This window comes from Lepisosteus platostomus, chromosome 27 (genome assembly GCF_059453375.1).
Source record: "Lepisosteus platostomus isolate fLepPlt1 chromosome 27, fLepPlt1.hap1, whole genome shotgun sequence".
Taxonomy (NCBI): domain Eukaryota; kingdom Metazoa; phylum Chordata; class Actinopteri; order Semionotiformes; family Lepisosteidae; genus Lepisosteus; species Lepisosteus platostomus.
The window spans coordinates 7828658-7846433 of record NC_142637.1 but is presented as its reverse complement, the minus strand read 5'-3'; the positions used below and the strand labels follow the sequence as shown (position 1 = coordinate 7846433).

The 17776-nt window shown below is 41.0% G+C and overlaps 1 protein-coding gene across 2 annotated transcripts; it reads right to left on the bottom strand.

Annotated features, from left to right (window-relative positions):
• Nucleotides 1-1028: 1028 nt before the first annotated feature.
• On the bottom strand, nt 1029-14740 carry bsg (basigin). Of its 2 annotated transcripts, none has more exons than XM_088621729.1 (9): nt 14514-14740; nt 8053-8403; nt 6265-6430; nt 5550-5638; nt 5205-5341; nt 4659-4935; nt 2962-2974; nt 2662-2734; nt 1029-2285 (listed from the first exon to the last, which is right to left on the bottom strand). In XM_088621729.1, exons 1-8 carry the CDS (start codon nt 14599-14601, stop codon nt 2674-2676), a joined length of 1182 nt encoding a protein of 393 aa, XP_088477855.1. In that variant the 5' UTR covers nt 14602-14740; the 3' UTR covers nt 1029-2285; nt 2662-2673. The 2 variants fall into 2 exon arrangements, with proteins under 2 accessions (XP_088477855.1, XP_088477854.1); XM_088621728.1 differs by having other exon boundaries at nt 2962-2986; nt 14514-14738.
• Between the last annotated feature and the right edge of the window lie 3036 nt (nt 14741-17776).

Genomic DNA, 17776 nt, shown 5'->3' with positions numbered 1-17776 from the left:
TGAAAACCATAATTCTTTAAACAAAATCTGGATCTAAAGTCTGCAAAAACACATTGGATTTAAAATAACTGAATTAATATGCTTTTACTGTAAATGGAGACCTCTAATGGCCAGGAGAAACACTACATTGGTGGTGGTGGAGGGGAGTCCCCATTACCTGTAAAGCGTTTTGAGTGGAGTGTCCAGAAAAGCGCTATATAAGTGTAAGCAATTATTATTACATAACTTTAAGTACCCTTAAAAGGCAGAGGAATTCTACTCCGCAGGGCCCCTGAGCAAGGCCCTTAACCCCAACTGCTCCAGAGGCGCTGTATAAATGGCTGACCCTGCACTCTGACCCCCAGCTTCTCTCCCTGTCTGTGTGTCTCAGAGAACAAGCTGGGGTCTGCGAAAAGAAATTCCAAATAAATTGTATATGGCCAATAAAATGTTATCTTAATGTATCCTTGCAACTATTTGTCCTCTAGCAAGATACTACTGGAAAGGTATCTTTGCACATAAGCAGACCTGAAGACACTTAAATCAACACCAAATCAAGACAGTGATCCTAAGAATGTGCCACAATTTATACTTACATCTGTTTGCAGGGATTGCTGCTGAACCTCTGAGAATGTGAATTACAATCACCACACTGAGAACCTGCACAATGTGGTTAACCAATGTGGTTAACCTCAGACTGCAGGATATCGCTGCCAATGCAGCGATCTTGATTAGGAGAGATCAAGAATACTAAACCCATACCACACAACCACATCCAGGTGAAGCGTTCATACCCAACAAATCACTTGCTTTAGTTTGGTCATTATGAATGCTAGCCCAATCAGAAATGAAATAAACAAGTAGCCAGTTCCCCAGCATTTACAGGACTTGCATCCACTTGTACCATTAAAATAATTCCTGTATGAATGTTAAAACAGTACCAGAAACGCAAGTAGGTCAGTAACTAGTCATGTCTTTTTACTGTTGATTTAGTCACAATTTGCTGTATAGTAAGAGTTGCATGTTACGCCACTGATGACAGACCACACTTGTTAAAATTAAAAATTTTATTTTGTGCAAGTTTTTACAGAAACAACTTAGCTATCATCTTGTGCAGGCTCTGGCAATACATTTGTAAGAATAAGTATTGGTTTCTGAACTTCTTTAGATTCAATATATGGTTCAATGTAGATCAAAACAGCATTACAACCCTAGTTACAATACTAATTAAGTCAATGCAAGGTTCATACCAGGTTCATCAATAAAATGGGATGAAAACAGGTGAATCCGACAGGACAATTCACCTGGCCTGAATGACCAAACAAACACTACCACTTACAAGCTGTGCAACACTTTTAAAGACTTTAAAATTGTGAATAGACAAATCTTACTAGAAACATATCCCAATATCCACGTTTTAAAGAAAATGTCAGTTACACTTCGTGGCATGGTCCACCTCCTTCACAGGGCTATGTTGAAATGTGAAAATAAGTTACCATTACACGATGAATAGTTACATCTGCTAACTTCTTAAACCTTTGCAAAAGAAAAAAATGCATGTTTACCATAAATTACAAAGCAGCATTCACCCCAGTCTAATTTAGAAAGTTCCAACAAGCAACTGAAGCAAGGAAAAATCAGTATTTTTATTAGGATTTTGCCAATTAAACTGACAATTTTATTTATATAAAAAATGGAAAACCAATTCATAAAACATGCAGCTTTTAAAACCAGAATGGGTTTTCCATGGATCTGTCAGTTCTATACAGTCTCATTTAGAAAAGTTACACAACTCAGCTCCACAAAGGCCAAATGTTGGTCCCCCCTCACTCATCTGTTCTTAGCCACTTAAATAACAGCTCCAATTTCCTCAGCTGGGTTGGCATGACCCTTCTTCTTGGGTCCTGAGCTGGAAAAACCTTCAAAACCTCCATGACTGCATGAACCCTTTGAGGAACGGAGTTGTGCATTTGACAAAAGCCACTACTGCTTATTTTCACAAAACATTACAAAGGTTTCACTACCAACACTGTTTCCCCCCCCAAAAAAAACCTAAAAAATAATCATGCAGTTTTTCCACACACAGACTCAATTGACACCTTCCCTGCCAGCACAATGGAAAGTGACTAACAGAAGAAAAAAAAAGCACTTAAGAAATCAGTTTCTCTGGACATTGTGAAACTCACAAAAATAAAAAAACTACCCCTTTACAGATTACTTGTAGAAAATTGCGAGGTGCACTAACGTTGTGTACTCAAGAAACTCACTGCTCCATTTAAAAATCAAGATAGTAGTCATGAGGATACCTATTGGGGGAAAGAAACAAAAACACATTAGGCCAGAGTTTTCTCAGCAGACAGAACAATACAGCTGATAACCTAGATTTACAGTTGGATCGGTAATTCATTAAAACTACTCCTAGTTTGAATTTCAATGATTAGAAAGAGCCTATAAACTAAGTATGTGTCTGCATACTGTTCCCAGAGATAATGACAACAATAGGTGACTGGAGGCAGCCCCCTACTCCCACCAGGGAATCTGTTAGCACTTGGGCCAATGTGCATTGCATACAATGAAAAGCCATTTCAGACACCACCCATCTAAATGACAGACTTCTTTGGCTCAACAGCCCAAATGCTGCAGTCAGGATATGTATGAAGCAATATAAAGAGAAATACTCACCTCCATGTCCTCTTAATTGGAGTTTCTCTGCCTGACATTCTTATCCTTGTGATTAGCAGCAGCATTGCTCTTCCTGCAATAGAATTGTACTTCAATCAGATTTCTCCACCAAGTAATGAAAGTTACAAAAGTCATATGCAATACTCGAAATCCCTTCAAAACAAACTCACTGAATATAAAAGCTCCAAAGGACATACAAGCATACTGACCAACATTTATTCCTGACATTTTAAGAAGCTTGAGGTCTACTTGTAATTGTAAAATCACAAGTGGTCAAGTTACATTTAAAGATGTACTTACAGGGGGGCAGATCCTGAGTCGTCATCTGGTAACAGGACATAAAAATGTAAAACAAGGGAAAATTAGAACCTTAGCATCATAAAGAACATTACAGTAAAAGACTGGACAAATGCTACAAAACCCTAGTAGCTGACAGGCTGAGGTATGCTTGCTTTAATTTACAAATAAAACCCTGATAAAAACTGCTCTCCTATATGAACCATTGACTTCCATCCTTCTGCTCTATATTGAAATGTATGAAATCCTTTCTAGATGCAACGCAAAAATAAAACCCAAAACATACTTGACAAACCCTCCCTGTTAAAGGAAGTCATATTTCAATCCTTTACATACCAAAGTGGAACTGCATAATGTAGTGTATACATTTAAAAGCAATAAAAATTGATAAACTGCATTAAATGAGACCTCTTATTGAAAACCTCTTTAACCAGACTAACTAAAACCATGCACAATACTTTAATGTTATACATTTCCTGGAACATACTAAACAAAAACAACCAACAGGACTAAACTGTGAGGAATGCATACAGGCACTGATCCTTAGTGTAAGGCTACACACAAGGACAAGACTCATAAAATGTACCCCCCTCTACAAAGGCAACCAGATGACAACCCGGTTAATCCACAGTATTTTAATGATGCAGTTCCATGCATGAGTTATTTTCTGATGCAGCTTCACATGCAAAATAGGCTAGAATCTCAAACAATGCAGCACCACTTTCTGTGCCCCAAATGGGCAGCATAGAAATGAAGGAGAAGTAGGTCTTCAGTGCCATGTCAGACTAAAACTGACCCTTTCACTGGCAATATCAAATCTCCAATTAAAAAAAAGCTGTTTCCATATGAACATTGAAAACAAGTTATTTAATCGCACCCCATAACCTCAATTGAACCAGTGAAAGAGATCTTCATTGGCAGTCTCCTGAATTTATATTAATGGTTACTTAACAGAAGCAATGCATTAATTACAGAAACACTCAATGTTTTCTGATCATCTCAGGGAGAAACCACTTCAGTCTGACATGCAGTATTGTTCACTTACCAACATGTAATAAAAGCAGCAGCAAACAAAGAAATAAAAACAAAATAATAAAAACAGTACCCGTGGAAAACAAACCAAAGAGAAAAATGAAACTTCTAATTTAAAATTTAAAAACCTAGAGAAAAAATGTACATTTTGCAATCAAAACAGCTTACATCTGCTACATGTATAAATAAAAGATGAAATAGTTTTAATTGAAGATTTATCTAGGAAATATAACTTGAAATGTTAAATACCAGAAAAATATCCCTTCCTACAATTCTTTAAAAAAGGCAATTCTTCAACCACCTTTAGTGGTTAGAAGAAACATGCATTTCATTTAACAGCAAGTGTTAAAAAACCCCTAAAGAGCTACCACTCAAAATTGCAAAAAAATTAACTCACTCAAAGCTGGGAACCAAGGAAGAGAAAAGGTGGACATGGTGAAATTGTTAAAAGCTAAGAAGAATCGCTCTTCCACCACTAGAGGGTACACGCGTTAAAGGCTGAGGTCTAGAAACATTTCAATGTGTATATGAATGGAACAAGAATGCGGAAAATTAACTCAATAACTGGCACACAAGACAAAAAGACTGGAGCACCTACTAAAGATGCTCTCCTCGCTGTTAAAAGCATCTTGCCTAATCCCAAAACACAAAGGAAGCAGCACTCGTACCGTCAACGATCTCATCGGGCTTTCTCCTCTTCTCGTAGATGAAGATAATGGTGACGAGGATGATCACTTCTGCAACGATGCCCAGGAAGGGCCACAGGGCAGCTAGCCGGCTGCGCACGCGCAAGAAGATCTTGTCAGTGGAATTGCCAATCTCATTCTCCGCGTAGCAGATGTAGTTGCCCATGTCCAACTCCATGTCCAGGTTATCAATATACAGCGTTGTCTTCTCGGGCGTGCTCTTAACTTCATACTTGTCAGAAGTCCCGTTAACAATAGCCTTCAGGCAAACGAAATCAAGTTTTAGTCGGTGATAACCAGGTAGCCAAGAATATACAAGGACCTGATAGCCTCTTTTCTAACACATCAAAACTCACCTTATTGTGCCACTGCAGCAGTGTCCCAACATGTAACCCATAAACCCATCAAATAAACATCTACATCTACACGGATTAGCAACGCTACACGTTGATGGAAACTTTCAGAAACCAAATGAATTACAAGTAAACCAAGATACGGTCCTGTACTAAACCTGAGAAAGGGACATACCTTTTTCTCATCATCTTGCATCATGTACCACGACCAGGTTGTTGGCAGGGGATATCCATGGCCAACACAAGTGAGAGCTCCTTTGTCCCTTTCATTTCCATGTTCAGAATGTTTGTAAGCTTTAGCCTGAGGCTTAGCTGTTGAGAAAGACAACAAACATGCAGTTTCACCAAGACCATATAGAAAGCACTGCATACAACAATGGACTAAAAGTGTATCCAGTTTAACAAGCGAGGTTTCCTATAGTTTTTGCCAAAACTTAAGCAAAGCTACAATAAGGTGCCTTCAAAGTATAAGCCTTGATCTTTTCACTCAAGTACTCAAAAAAGCATATCCCATACTTACTTTTTACTTCAATAGTGCCATTGGCTTCAGGAGTAGTGAGAAACACACAAGTATATATGCCTCCAGCATCACTTTCAGAAGTCTTCACCCTAGAGAGAAAGCCAAAAGCAGAAAGTGTTTGAAAAACAAAACCCCATTCAGGAAACCAAAGACCCCTTTTTGAAGTCCTTCAAACCTAAACTCCAGACGAACTATGCTACAACACCCTTCATGTTTCACAAACAGACAGCTAAAAAGACATCCTGCTAAGGGAAATACTAAGCTGAAGAAAAACACTTTCACAGGACTTTCCAAACAGAACAATAAAGTGCTTGTTATCTACAAAGTGCAAGCCTTCCAACCTCACGAGGAATTGGGGTCAGCACAGAAGCTGCATTACAAGAGCACTAATCCTCATTCTAGCGACTACTGAGCTTGCGGAATGCCGCTATGGGGAGAAACGCACGTCTGCCCTATCCGGCTCAGCGTGTCATTTCTTTCCAAGTGCCTGGGCCTCTGCCAGAGCAAGCACCACCATTATAACAGGCAGCATAAATATGGAGAGAAAAACCCTGCTAAAAGAGCCCTTGGACACCAGTTCTCCTGCAAGACCCCTTGAATGAAAGATGTTCCTCCCCCATAAACAGCATAGGGAAAAGGCCAAAATGCATTCTAGCACAATTGCATTCTACTAATCATATTTCATTCCCAAATATAAGCCTATGAAGTGCCTTACACGTGCGTCATGCTTTGGTCTGTGCTCCCGTCCTCTGTATCTTTCAGCTTCTTCCCATTTTTCGCCCAGTAATGACCTTTAACTGGAGATGGTGGGCTCGTTAAGTTGCAGGATAGAAGGGTTGTGTTATCGCCAAGTGCCACAGAAGAGGTGTTTATCGGAGGAGCTGTATGCATCCAAGAGAAAGATGTTAGAAAACTGTGCAAGTGCACATATACATATACCAGGTACATAGCATAAAATTACTCAATTAACAATAATAGGCCCTTTAGACTTACCTTAAGTTTAAAATTGATTTGATAAATGTAGAATCACCTTTAAGCTGTTTAAAACCTATTTTAGAAAAATCTGAAATGTTTCTGCCAACATCGCTCGAACACTGTTACAGACACGCTTCATAAGGGTGAGTTAAACTCTGCATAAACACTTGCGTAAACTGATTTTCAAAACACTAAAGCCTACATGAGGAAAAGGATTTCACCTTTGGACTGGACAACTAAAGCTTTAAATCTTTTCTGCAAGCGTTGTCTCCAAAGCTTAAAGCACACCAAGGCGTGTGGATAAAAACACAAAACATTAAAAACTACAGCAGTCACATCACACCACAAAACAGATTCTAAATGGAAAAATATAACATGGTTGAGGGCAACTGAAGGGAAAACTTAAAGGTCTCGAAATTCCACAAAAACCTAAGATGAAACTAAAACACCATGGTGGTTAACACAGTGAGAATATACCCTGTAAACAGCCATATTTATTGGAATCCAAACTTCCAGAAAAGATGGGTTGTCTACATGAAGATGCCAACCCATTCGAAGGTTACGTCAGGGATATTTATAAATCCTTAATATACTGCATCAACTCAAAAGACATTCTTGTACAATTTCGAGCCCAGCTACCATACGAAATTGCTAACCAGAAATGCTGCTTTTACTAAATTTACTAAAGGCAAAGGACGGTGATTAGGCAATGCTTAAGGAAAGAGATAGGTAGGGAGATACTCAAATTGGAGAAGTTACACATAAAAATCAACATCGGTCCAGATAACATACACACTGGACTCAGCTGCATTATAATACTGAACCATAAATGAAAGATTTTTGGAAACTGTCAACTGTTTACAGATCCAGGAGTCTATTAAGACTGTTAGCAACCATAACTGCCAGGGCAATGATTACCTTAAACCCCATTTTTGTTAGGAAAAGGCTCATGCGCAACAGCGAGAATAGTCCAACTGCTGGCAGCGCTTGAGAAAAGTGAAACGTTAGCCAACGTCTGACTGCTCTAAGTGTAATCCCCTTAATTCTAAAACCGATGCGGCTATTTGTGTAGCACACACTTTCTGTCCAGTATTATAAGGCACAACGCTGTCCTGCCATATTCGTTCGGAAGACAGCTAGAGGGCTGATGCTTTACTGGGACATTACTGGGACTGGGATTTGGAAGGCTCACACCCAGGGTAGAGCTTTCTGCACGACGGGTGTTTGAATAACAGGAACTGCCCACAGACGGAAAACTGAGAAAGATCTTTGTAACATCATGGGACCAAAGACCAAGGGACAGCAGTTTTCATTCAAGTTTACACGTATCGTTTCCTCGTTTAGAATACTACAGTACATCTACAGACAATTCCTGCTATAAAGCGTTGAGCACTGGCATTACTCTACTGAGCTGTAATCTAGGGGTATGACATGGAGGGGGGGGGGCAGGTAGAGCAGGAGGTTGTAGGAGGGGAGCAAGTTGCTCGCCGCCGCCAGATTTCTCTGGTGGCCCCCCACCACCACTCACGTTCAAACACGAGAACGTTAGCCTGCGAGCGGATCCACTTGATTCGGGGGGTCTTCCTCAGGTCGTTGCGGTCGGGGTCATTGGAAGCTCGGCACTCGTAAGTACCCGAGTCCCCCAGCGTGAGGTTGGCGAGGTAAACGGCACTGGTGGCGTGGAGGATGTAGGTCGCGTTGATCCTGACCCGCTCCTGGCGCGCCCCATCAAAGAGCTGCGTGAAAGTCTCGTTGGGCTCCTCGCCCTCCACAAACCACCACTGAACCTCGGGGATGGGGCTGCCAGTGACCTCGCAGTGCAGCTCAGCACTGTCTTCAGTCAGTTTCATTTGGGACAGGGGGGACTTGATGAACCCCGCTGAGGCCAACAGGCGAGTCGGTGCATTTTATTCAGAGCATTTGGGGTTTTTGAGGAGTGAGTTTTGTGGTTAATTAAAACAAAGCAGGCAAAAAGAAAGAGAACAGATTAGAGTTTAGAATAAAGTTAAATGGGGGGAAAAAAAGCATAAAACAGAAAAGGCCTTGGATTTGCAGTACCATCTGAGGTTTAGCAAATGCAAAGAGCATGCCACATGCTTATTAACCTTAGCATCTGCATAGTGGCTGTTATGATGATACAAATTGTATGATCATTTCCCTTTGTGTTTGTAAAGCTAGCAATCAAGTTCATTAAAAGGAAAACCCTTCCATCAAATACCAATTTAACACGACAGTCTGCATCATGGAATGCAAGCTTTGATGCTGACCGAAGAGCTATTTCATATTCATTCTCATCCTCAGTATGATGCTCAAATCCAACGCCAGGTAACAGAAAGCAGAATAATGAAACAAAGCATTAAAACAAATCAACTTAATACAAAAGATGTTCTGAAAACACACTGAACTCAAAAGAACAAAAAGAGTAGTGGGTGTCAGAATGACAGATCATTCAAAATATGTCTACTAAAGCTTGCAATTTCATTCAAGGACGTGGCGATGTCAGCAAGCTTTTGACACCAGTAATTAAAAGGATATCCTAAACTCTAAGATTTATTTAAATAAAGTGAGAATTAATAAACTGGCAGATCACCCCCCCCCAAGACAGATGGGCAAATATCCTGCAGGTGTTCCAAAAAGCAGAAGCTGCTGTAAAAGTGGATTACAGGAGAACATGAATCTGAAGCGTTCTGAACCTGAGGCACTTCTAAATTGAACAGGCACCTTTTTATCACAAAGGCAAATTTTATACACACATTTTGTTTTCATTGGTGTGTGAACTACTTAGTATATTTTCCCTTTCAAATAATTGTAACCCAAAAGCTGTTACAAATGCATATATGCACAAATGCAATAGAAGAACATTACAGCAGAAATGTGCCTTCCAAAAAAAAGCTTTTCAAAACTCAAAACAAATGCATCTAGATTTTCAACAAAGCCGTGCACCTAATATTCCACCACCATGGGGAAACTGAAGTAAACATATCTACAATCTCCATAAGTGCTGAAGGGCAGAAGTCTTGCAGGTTCATTCAAACTCTGAGCTCTGCCTATCCACTTTAAAGCCTTAAAATATTTCTCATGAACACAAGCAAGTCTAAAACCGGCAGGACTCCCAAAACTAGAACCGTCAACCCCGGGAGACAAAAATGCAAAAAAGCCAGCACTAAAGCTGTGAATTAGCCTGGCAGCTATAAAGAAAAAATCTTTTGCCATGGCAATCTATTCAAAAGGAAAATCCTTACATACTCAACAACTGCAATGCCTCAAGCTGTAAATACCATGTGACCTTTAATTAGAAGGCACTGCATTTGTTTTGCTGAACTGAAAGGTCACCTTCATGCCAGTACAGTCTCCAAAGGGAAATGTATGCACTGCCTACTAAACAAACCCTGTCCGTATTAACATACATGATCTGGTCAAGAAATAGATTTTCCCCCATCTACACAAAAATGATGCTTTGATCACCAAGATCTAAAATATTTTGCCCATAAAAACACTACACTGAAAAAGATAGCTGCAAACAACCTGATTAGTTCAGCAAAACACAGGGTAAGTTAACTTCAGATTCTATGGATTGTATAACATGAACATTAAGTTCAAAGAGTGCTATATTTTGTATCGGTAACTAGGAAACGCAGCTGCTGAAAATTAACCAAGCAAACTGTCCCTACCCAATAGAATCTAATTAAAAAAAACTTACTAAAAATCATGAAAAAACAAAATATCCCAGCATGTTAATGTTTGTCGAAGGAGTAAGTATATAGAAATGAGCAATTCTCAAATGGGTTTCAAAGTTAATAAACTACACAAGGTCTATGGACTCCATCACAGTAAGGGCAAATTCCAATGAAGGGCAACTGTTTACTTACATTACATTTGAAAAACAAGGACCTTGTGCCCGATTTAAACTTTTGGATGGGGCTAGTAGGTCATTGCTTGTCAAATAGCAACACATTCAAAATTAATGCAAAGTTAATGCAGTTTAATGCTGAAGCAACCTATTAAGCAGTCAGATGCAGAAAAGGCTACTTTGCCCCCAAAGAATCTAGGCCCAACTAGGCCAGAATTAAAAACTAAATACATAAGTATGCTGAAAGAGATTCTAGCTATACACAAATAAACCTTTACTACAGAAGTGTTCACTTCAGGGAAATGAAGTGAGTATGTAGCATGTTCCTTTATTGTCTGATACAATGAATACTGGCAAAGGCAAAAATGTAAGAAAATTAAATGGGAAAGTTTTTTTTTGTTGGGCAAATTCAATGGAAGTAGTTCAATACTATGGTTGATGATTTATAAAATACTCTTACCACTGCCATGCTTATGCAAAATGCCTCCACGAAATCAAGTGCAACCAAAGATTCTTCCATATAATACACAAAGGACTATTTTTAATTTATTTTACCAGGAAGAACTTAAGTGAAATCAGGTGGATATTGTACTAGGATAGAGGAGGAAGTAATCTGCAACAAAAACAGTATGAACCAGCAGACATTGTTCTGACTTCTGTTATTTGTGCTTGCCAAAATATGACCCTGGCCAATATTAAAACTTTCATTTAAAAAGGTTTACTGCAACAAAGACATCTATGAATCACAGGATTTATGTTGCTTCCTGAACAGGGGATCAAAACCAATAGCGGCACCTAAACAGCTTTTTTATACATCATTTCCTATGTTAGTGTCTGGAGTCTTTCTGACACAAAGTGGACCCAGAGCAGTGCAACAGGGCTGTTTTGATTACATTAATCTATTGCAAGTACCATGCTTTGATACTAGCTTAAAATTTCAACTGTTACTGCTGCAACTCACCACTGAAATGGTATCCCTACCAAAGGACAGGAATCACCATTTGTGTTCAAAAATATTAGTTCAGACTTCAATCACATCATAGGGCTTTCGACAATTACCAAGTTCCATGCTAAGCAAAGCAACTTAAATTTTCATCTCAATGCCCCCTTTACTTGTTGGCTGAACTTTAGCCATTCTCACCTTTTCTTTTCCATACAACACTCCTTCAGTTAAAATAGTTTAACCGAAAAACCTTCCCAGTTCGCATTAAACAAATTACCAATCTCACCCTCAGGAACCCCCTTTTCAAAATCAAATCTCAGTTCCCATTCACTTTGCGCATCTCACCACAGTCACTTAACATTTAAAAAGGAGCCCCACAAGTGATCAAGAGCCAATTGTTTTTCTTTACACCAGTAACATACTATATAAATGCTATAGTACAAAAATACAATATGGGAGCTTGAATGTATTATTGTGCCCATTGTAATCTGTTTTTTTGGTGAAAAGAAATGCAATAAAAAGTAACACTTCCATGGCATTTCATAAATGGGAAGACACAAGAGACTAATAACCCCATCTTTAAAATCCCAGTTAGACTACAGCCACACAGTGCTACAGTGAAAGCTAATTTTACTTATGAACTGACACTGCCATTATAGGAAAAGTTCAGCTCTGGGACTTTTGTATCCCTCGGTATTATTGGCAGACAGCAACCAAAAGCACTTGTCATTGCATAACGAGCAGAAAACGATTTACCTAGTAACAGCACAGTAACTCCAGTTCTAGAAAACAATTCCCAAGAAGAATATTATACATTTCACATAAACCGTATACCAATAAATCTTCTCTTATATAATGCTTTAGGCATAACGTGAATAAAACTCACTGCAAAACCTGGTAAATTCGTCACAAGGTCTCACTCCTTACCCTTTTAACTGAACAATTTTTCATTGCTTGCTCTACACAAACAGAACCTGATGTGGACAGTGCAAGCCACAATTTCAAAACACCATTTAAATCATTTACATTCCCACAACTTTCCGAAAACACGGTTTGTGAATGTATAACTGTCCCTGTTCAATTTAACTGTGACGGCTTTCTTGGTCACATTCATGACGCCTCCTTAGCACAATACCGAGCACCCTGTCATCTTGCAATGACTGCTTTAGTATGGAAAAAGATGCAGCCACACTGCTGGTGAACAATAGCTGGGCATGGCTTCATTCAAGAACAGATAGGTTCTCAGACCCATCAGGCCTTGCTATGCACAGTACACCAGAGACATATGGGTATAAACTGAAAGATATGTACCGAGCCTCTACCTCCTTAACAGACTATAGTGGCCCAAATTACTTTTGTATCCTTGACTATGTTACACAACTCTACAGTAGTCAAACCCCTATGAGTGGGCCTCAATTAGTTTTTACCCAGTTAAAATTAAATTCCCCTCGTGACCGGTTACTGACACAGCTTGTGGCTTCCTGCTTACAAACTCAGTACGGCCCTTTCAGTCACGGACCTTCGGCATCACAAGTGTTGGAATAATAGCAGATAATGAGATTTAACTAATCACATGCCTCTCCACCATCCTGGAGGCCAAGACAGTGCTTCCAGCTGCCTAAGAACAAGGGATTTTCAGTTGACATCACCTGGCTCCGGCTCAACGTCAGACTGCATCAGCGCTCCTTCACATCTCTCCAAGCAACAGGAAAGGAAAACGGTAGACCGCAGTTGTAAATGCTTAATGTGAATATCAAGCACGGAAGCAAAGCATTTTAGTTGTCTCCTCTCCTGGATGCAAAAAATACATCCTGAAACTCAATAGCATATTTCAGGTGAGGCACCTACAAATAGCTAAACCTGCTCTTTCCTTAAATGGCTCTTTTCTCGCCCTTTAACGGTGCTAAATTTAAACGAACATATCGCAGGCGTACTGAACACCGCCTAATCCATTGTTATGCTGAAACGGGGCTCCTAAAGCCCTACATCGGAAGACGGTGATCGATGCGGCGATAAACCCGACAGATCGGCCTTGCCTGTTTGAAACGCTCCTTCTTAAGATCGATCAAATTAGCGACATGAAGCCGCCACACATTCCAAAAACAGGTCGTTCTGATTTAAACCCCATCGGGAAGTTTCGTGAGAAGTTTTACCGTTTTTTTCTAATTCCTGAAGGCACGGGAGGTAAACTGGGTTTATCCGGCGGATTAAGCAGCATGTGGTGTTAACAATTCTACAACGGCCTCTCCGACTATCACAGGAACATTATTACAGCTACCTTTTCTGAAACTTTTTACGATCTAGCTTCCATATTGACTGCAAAACGAATTTTATACGTTAATACTAATAATAATAATTATATTAAGGTCGGTCCTGCGTTATCTTACGAAAACACGTTGCCTCCCAAGAGCACCACCCATTGTCGCCCTCATTACGCAGTAACAGGCCATAAGTAAAACACATTTGCTTGAACTAAAGTTTGAACCGACCCCGAATGACTATCGGGGTACGTTTGACCATTTAGGGACACTAAAAACGAAAAAAAAAATGAAACATGCTTTAAAATCTCACGTGTCTATACGTAGCGATTACATATCCGACGTATACGTAGAGATTGTTCACCACACGCCAAATTACCCACCTACTCGTATCACCGTATCCCTACATGGGAATAACGTTTATACGCCGTGTTTAAAAAACACACCATTTAAAACACAAATGACCTGTAAACATCGCAAAAGAACGTAGCTCACGAAAGAAAACAAAACAAGTCAACCCCCCCCATCTTAAAAAAAAACAGACATACGTGCCTCCGTCGCGCCTCTATGGAAAGGCACGCTTTCAAAAACGTCGATATTAAAAAGAGTCTTTTCGAGCCCGAGGGTCATCTGGACCTGAAGGCTGCTGTAACACGACCTCGGCCATTTTCTTACCGGCTACCGCCACTGTTTACCGAGCCGCCTCACGCTCACCCGACAAAAAAAAAACAACAGATTATTATAGGCTTGTGTTCACCAACGTTTCACGGTGGACCTGACCATCGCATTTATATTTCTACAGTACGGGGGGAAAAAAGAAACAGGGGGACCATTGTACCCATTTCTGTTGACCGCGGTCAACCCATGACATTCTTGTTTGTTTTACAAAAAAAGGGGTCTACCGACGAGGGGAGGAGAAAAACAGACGAGCGTCTTACCTGTCATGGCACTGGCCCCGTACAAGAACACCAACAGGACACCCGCTGTACAAAACACCGCCATCGTACGGGCTTTGTCACAAACCATCACGGCTCAAATTAAAAGTCGAAGCGCCTCTGGATCAACTCGAACCAACGGACGGCTCCGGCTCTGCCCTCTGCCTCGCACTGGCTCGAGCCCCCTCCGTCGTCCTCTATTTGTTCCTCGTCACGCGCCGCGCCGTGCACGCGCACGTACCCGCCCATTTCCGGCCGCGTGCGCGCGTCACGCCCTGGCGTGGGCGGGGTTGAGGTTACGTGACCGAGAGCAGCAGCAGCAGCCGCCGCGGCGTGTGTTGGAAGACGACGGGACCCAAGTGTTTCAAATGGATCTTTTTGGTTTTTTTTAATATAGGAGTGGTGGAGGAAAAAACATACGATTTCCGCGGGCGAAGTACATATTTAAGGCATTCCCGTACCACATAGCCAGGAAATCTTTGTGCAGCCTCCCCTGTCTTCTTAAAATAACAATGTTAAAGCCCCGAGGAACAGCTGTGGTTTCAATAATCTTTTAAGTTACTGGTAGAATATGAATGTCATAACTTCCAATGAACTGAATTGCGTTTTATATATTTCAACGCCAAAAAAATCTCATAAACCCCTCTTTCGAGCCCTGTTTAGCACCTACCTTCAGTAGCTATAAAACTACAAAGCACAGTAAGATTACTGAGATAATACCACGGCACAGCCAAATTATCGTTCTACGTGACTCAAAGTCCAACTTGCTATTGTTTAACGAGAAAGAATATTCTCCGTCTTAAAATCTCACGAGGTGGATTCATACGCGAAACAGGACGGTTTTACAACATCGCTGTTCTGGTTATATTAGACCTTGAGAGTGAACTCGTTGTTTGCACTAGACTGACGGCTTCGGGATCACGACCAAATTAAGAACTCCTGATACTTTCGCTCCGCGAACACGCGATTGCATGATAAATAGCAAACCGAGTGTCCCAAGTAATTTACCTACTCCAGTCTTGAAGCGTGAGATCCTGCCGTTTCTTTGAGCCACGGCAAACTGCTCTCAAATTGAGAAACGGCCGATTTCAGCTAACGAAATGCGAGATCTGATCCTGTAGTGAGTACAATCGGCATTCTAAAACAACAGATCTGCTCTGAATCTGTTAACGGTGGATCTGCTGACCTGTATCAGATTCAGAGCAGATCTGTTTAATCTATTATTAAAGCTGATACGTGCTTTTCATTTCTTATAGCCAGGATCAGCTTTAATAATAAAGTTTTTCAGCTCAGGTGACAAGTTAAATTGAAGTGTTCAAGAGTTTCTCATACAGGGTCCCATTATTAGCTGATAAAAACTGGGAGCCCGTCCGCCGTCCAAGTTAAGGAAATGTGGTGGAGGTTAGCACTTTACCTTCAGAAATGGGGGCACGGGGGGGGGGGGTTCTTAAGAGATAAGATCACTTTATTGGCCATATACAATTTCTTGCATTAGGAATTTGTCTTTTCGCACACCCCAGCTTGCTCTCCATGAGACACACAGACAGGGAGAGAAGCTGGGGGTCAGAGCGCAGGGTCAGCCATTTATACAGCGCCCCTGGAGCAGCTGGGGTGAAGGGCCTTGCTCAGGGGCCCAGTGGACTAGGATTCCTCTTCCAGCCATAGGCGCAGATCCTGAGCCACAGAGCCACCGTTCCGCCCTTAATTTGTGCTCACTCCTTGCCTGCAGTGGTGAAACCCAGCTAGCCATGACTCTCTGTTCAGTGGTGTCAGTGCTGGCAAGACACTGACTGACCCCCTAGAGACTCTTCTCTTATGGTGGCCGTCCCCTGAAGCCCTTTCTTTCTGTCCAGCAGGTTTTGTTTCCCGTTACAGCTGTAGTTTACGGGCCAGCCGACTGGTTTGTTCTGAGGTGCTGCTGCTCCAGCATACCCCTGCTTTCCCACAGTCTGCGCCCAACCCCGATTCAAGCTCTTCTTGCACTGTTAATTGCAAAATAAATAAAAAAAACCTCCAGAATCCACATCGCTATTCATCTCAGGCGCGTTCGGAGCAGCCAGGACATCCTTACCCGCAGCAACTCGTTAGGAACAATTAAAATTACAGGATCGAGTGGGAATGAAATCTGCAGCCCCCTCATTATTCCCTTTAGGTTTCTGCCCCTTGTGGTAAAGAGCCCAAAGGGATACCAGACCAATTAAACTAATTCAATGTTATGTGCAAGGGAAGAACAAAGACAAAGGAAATGAAATCGGATCACCTCGAGAAATGATAAGAGAATCAGCTCAGTGTGTATTTGTAAAAGGAGCCTATTGTAACGACTGGATGTCGTCTCCCCTCTACTTTTAACACGTCTGCAAAGGAAGTCTACGTTCTGCCTATAATGCAATGCAAGAGGCGTAGGCTTTAGGTACCGAGGAACGGGTGGAAAGAGGAGGGGAGGTGTCAAGAGGGGTGGATTTGCTATTTTGGTCAAATATCTTTGTTTCACTGAATAATGCAGCTCCTTTCCAACTGAAGGGCCCGTTCCAAAGGCAACACTATTGTACTGTGTAGTGATCTTTAATCCACCGATAATGAAAAATTCAAAGCAGACTTTATGTTATTTTACTAATTCATAGTACAGTTGCAGATTCTTTGTGGTGTACAGTTGTAAGCTGTGCCTGCATTACTTTGGCTCTTGGCTGTGCGACACAATGTTGTTCTAGGTCATGTTGGTTTAAGACAGGGTCTGTTTCTTGTGTCGCTATCGCCTGCCCCAGGTTTCCTCTATTCCGGTTTACCTCATAATGCTGCAGCCTTAAAGGTAATTACACCCTGAGCCTCTTTGTAGGTTACACTGTTAAAGCAATTCAGTTATTAATACAGGCCATGTCACTCATGCAATAGCACGCAAAAACATCAACTGGGCGCCGAGGAGAGACTCAGAAACAGAACTCGCTAGTTTTCTTCTCTTTGTGAAATGCCTTGATCATTTCAAGTTTTTCGAGCACATTTAAAAATGAATTCACTTTCTTATCGACAAGAGATCTTAAAGGCATCTATCATAAACTCCCTCCAAAGAACCTTTAGACTATTATAGAAGAAGAAAATGTGTAATATTTTAATATTTTAAGTTAGGTCTTCTGACCAGGAAGCAAATAGGAAGAGGCACTAGGAATTGACAGGTGATGTGTAAAAACCCGGTTAAGGGACACCATCGCCATCTGGTGTCTTCTGCATATAGTGCAATTCCAGATTCAGTATTCTTGAAAATCTAATGATGT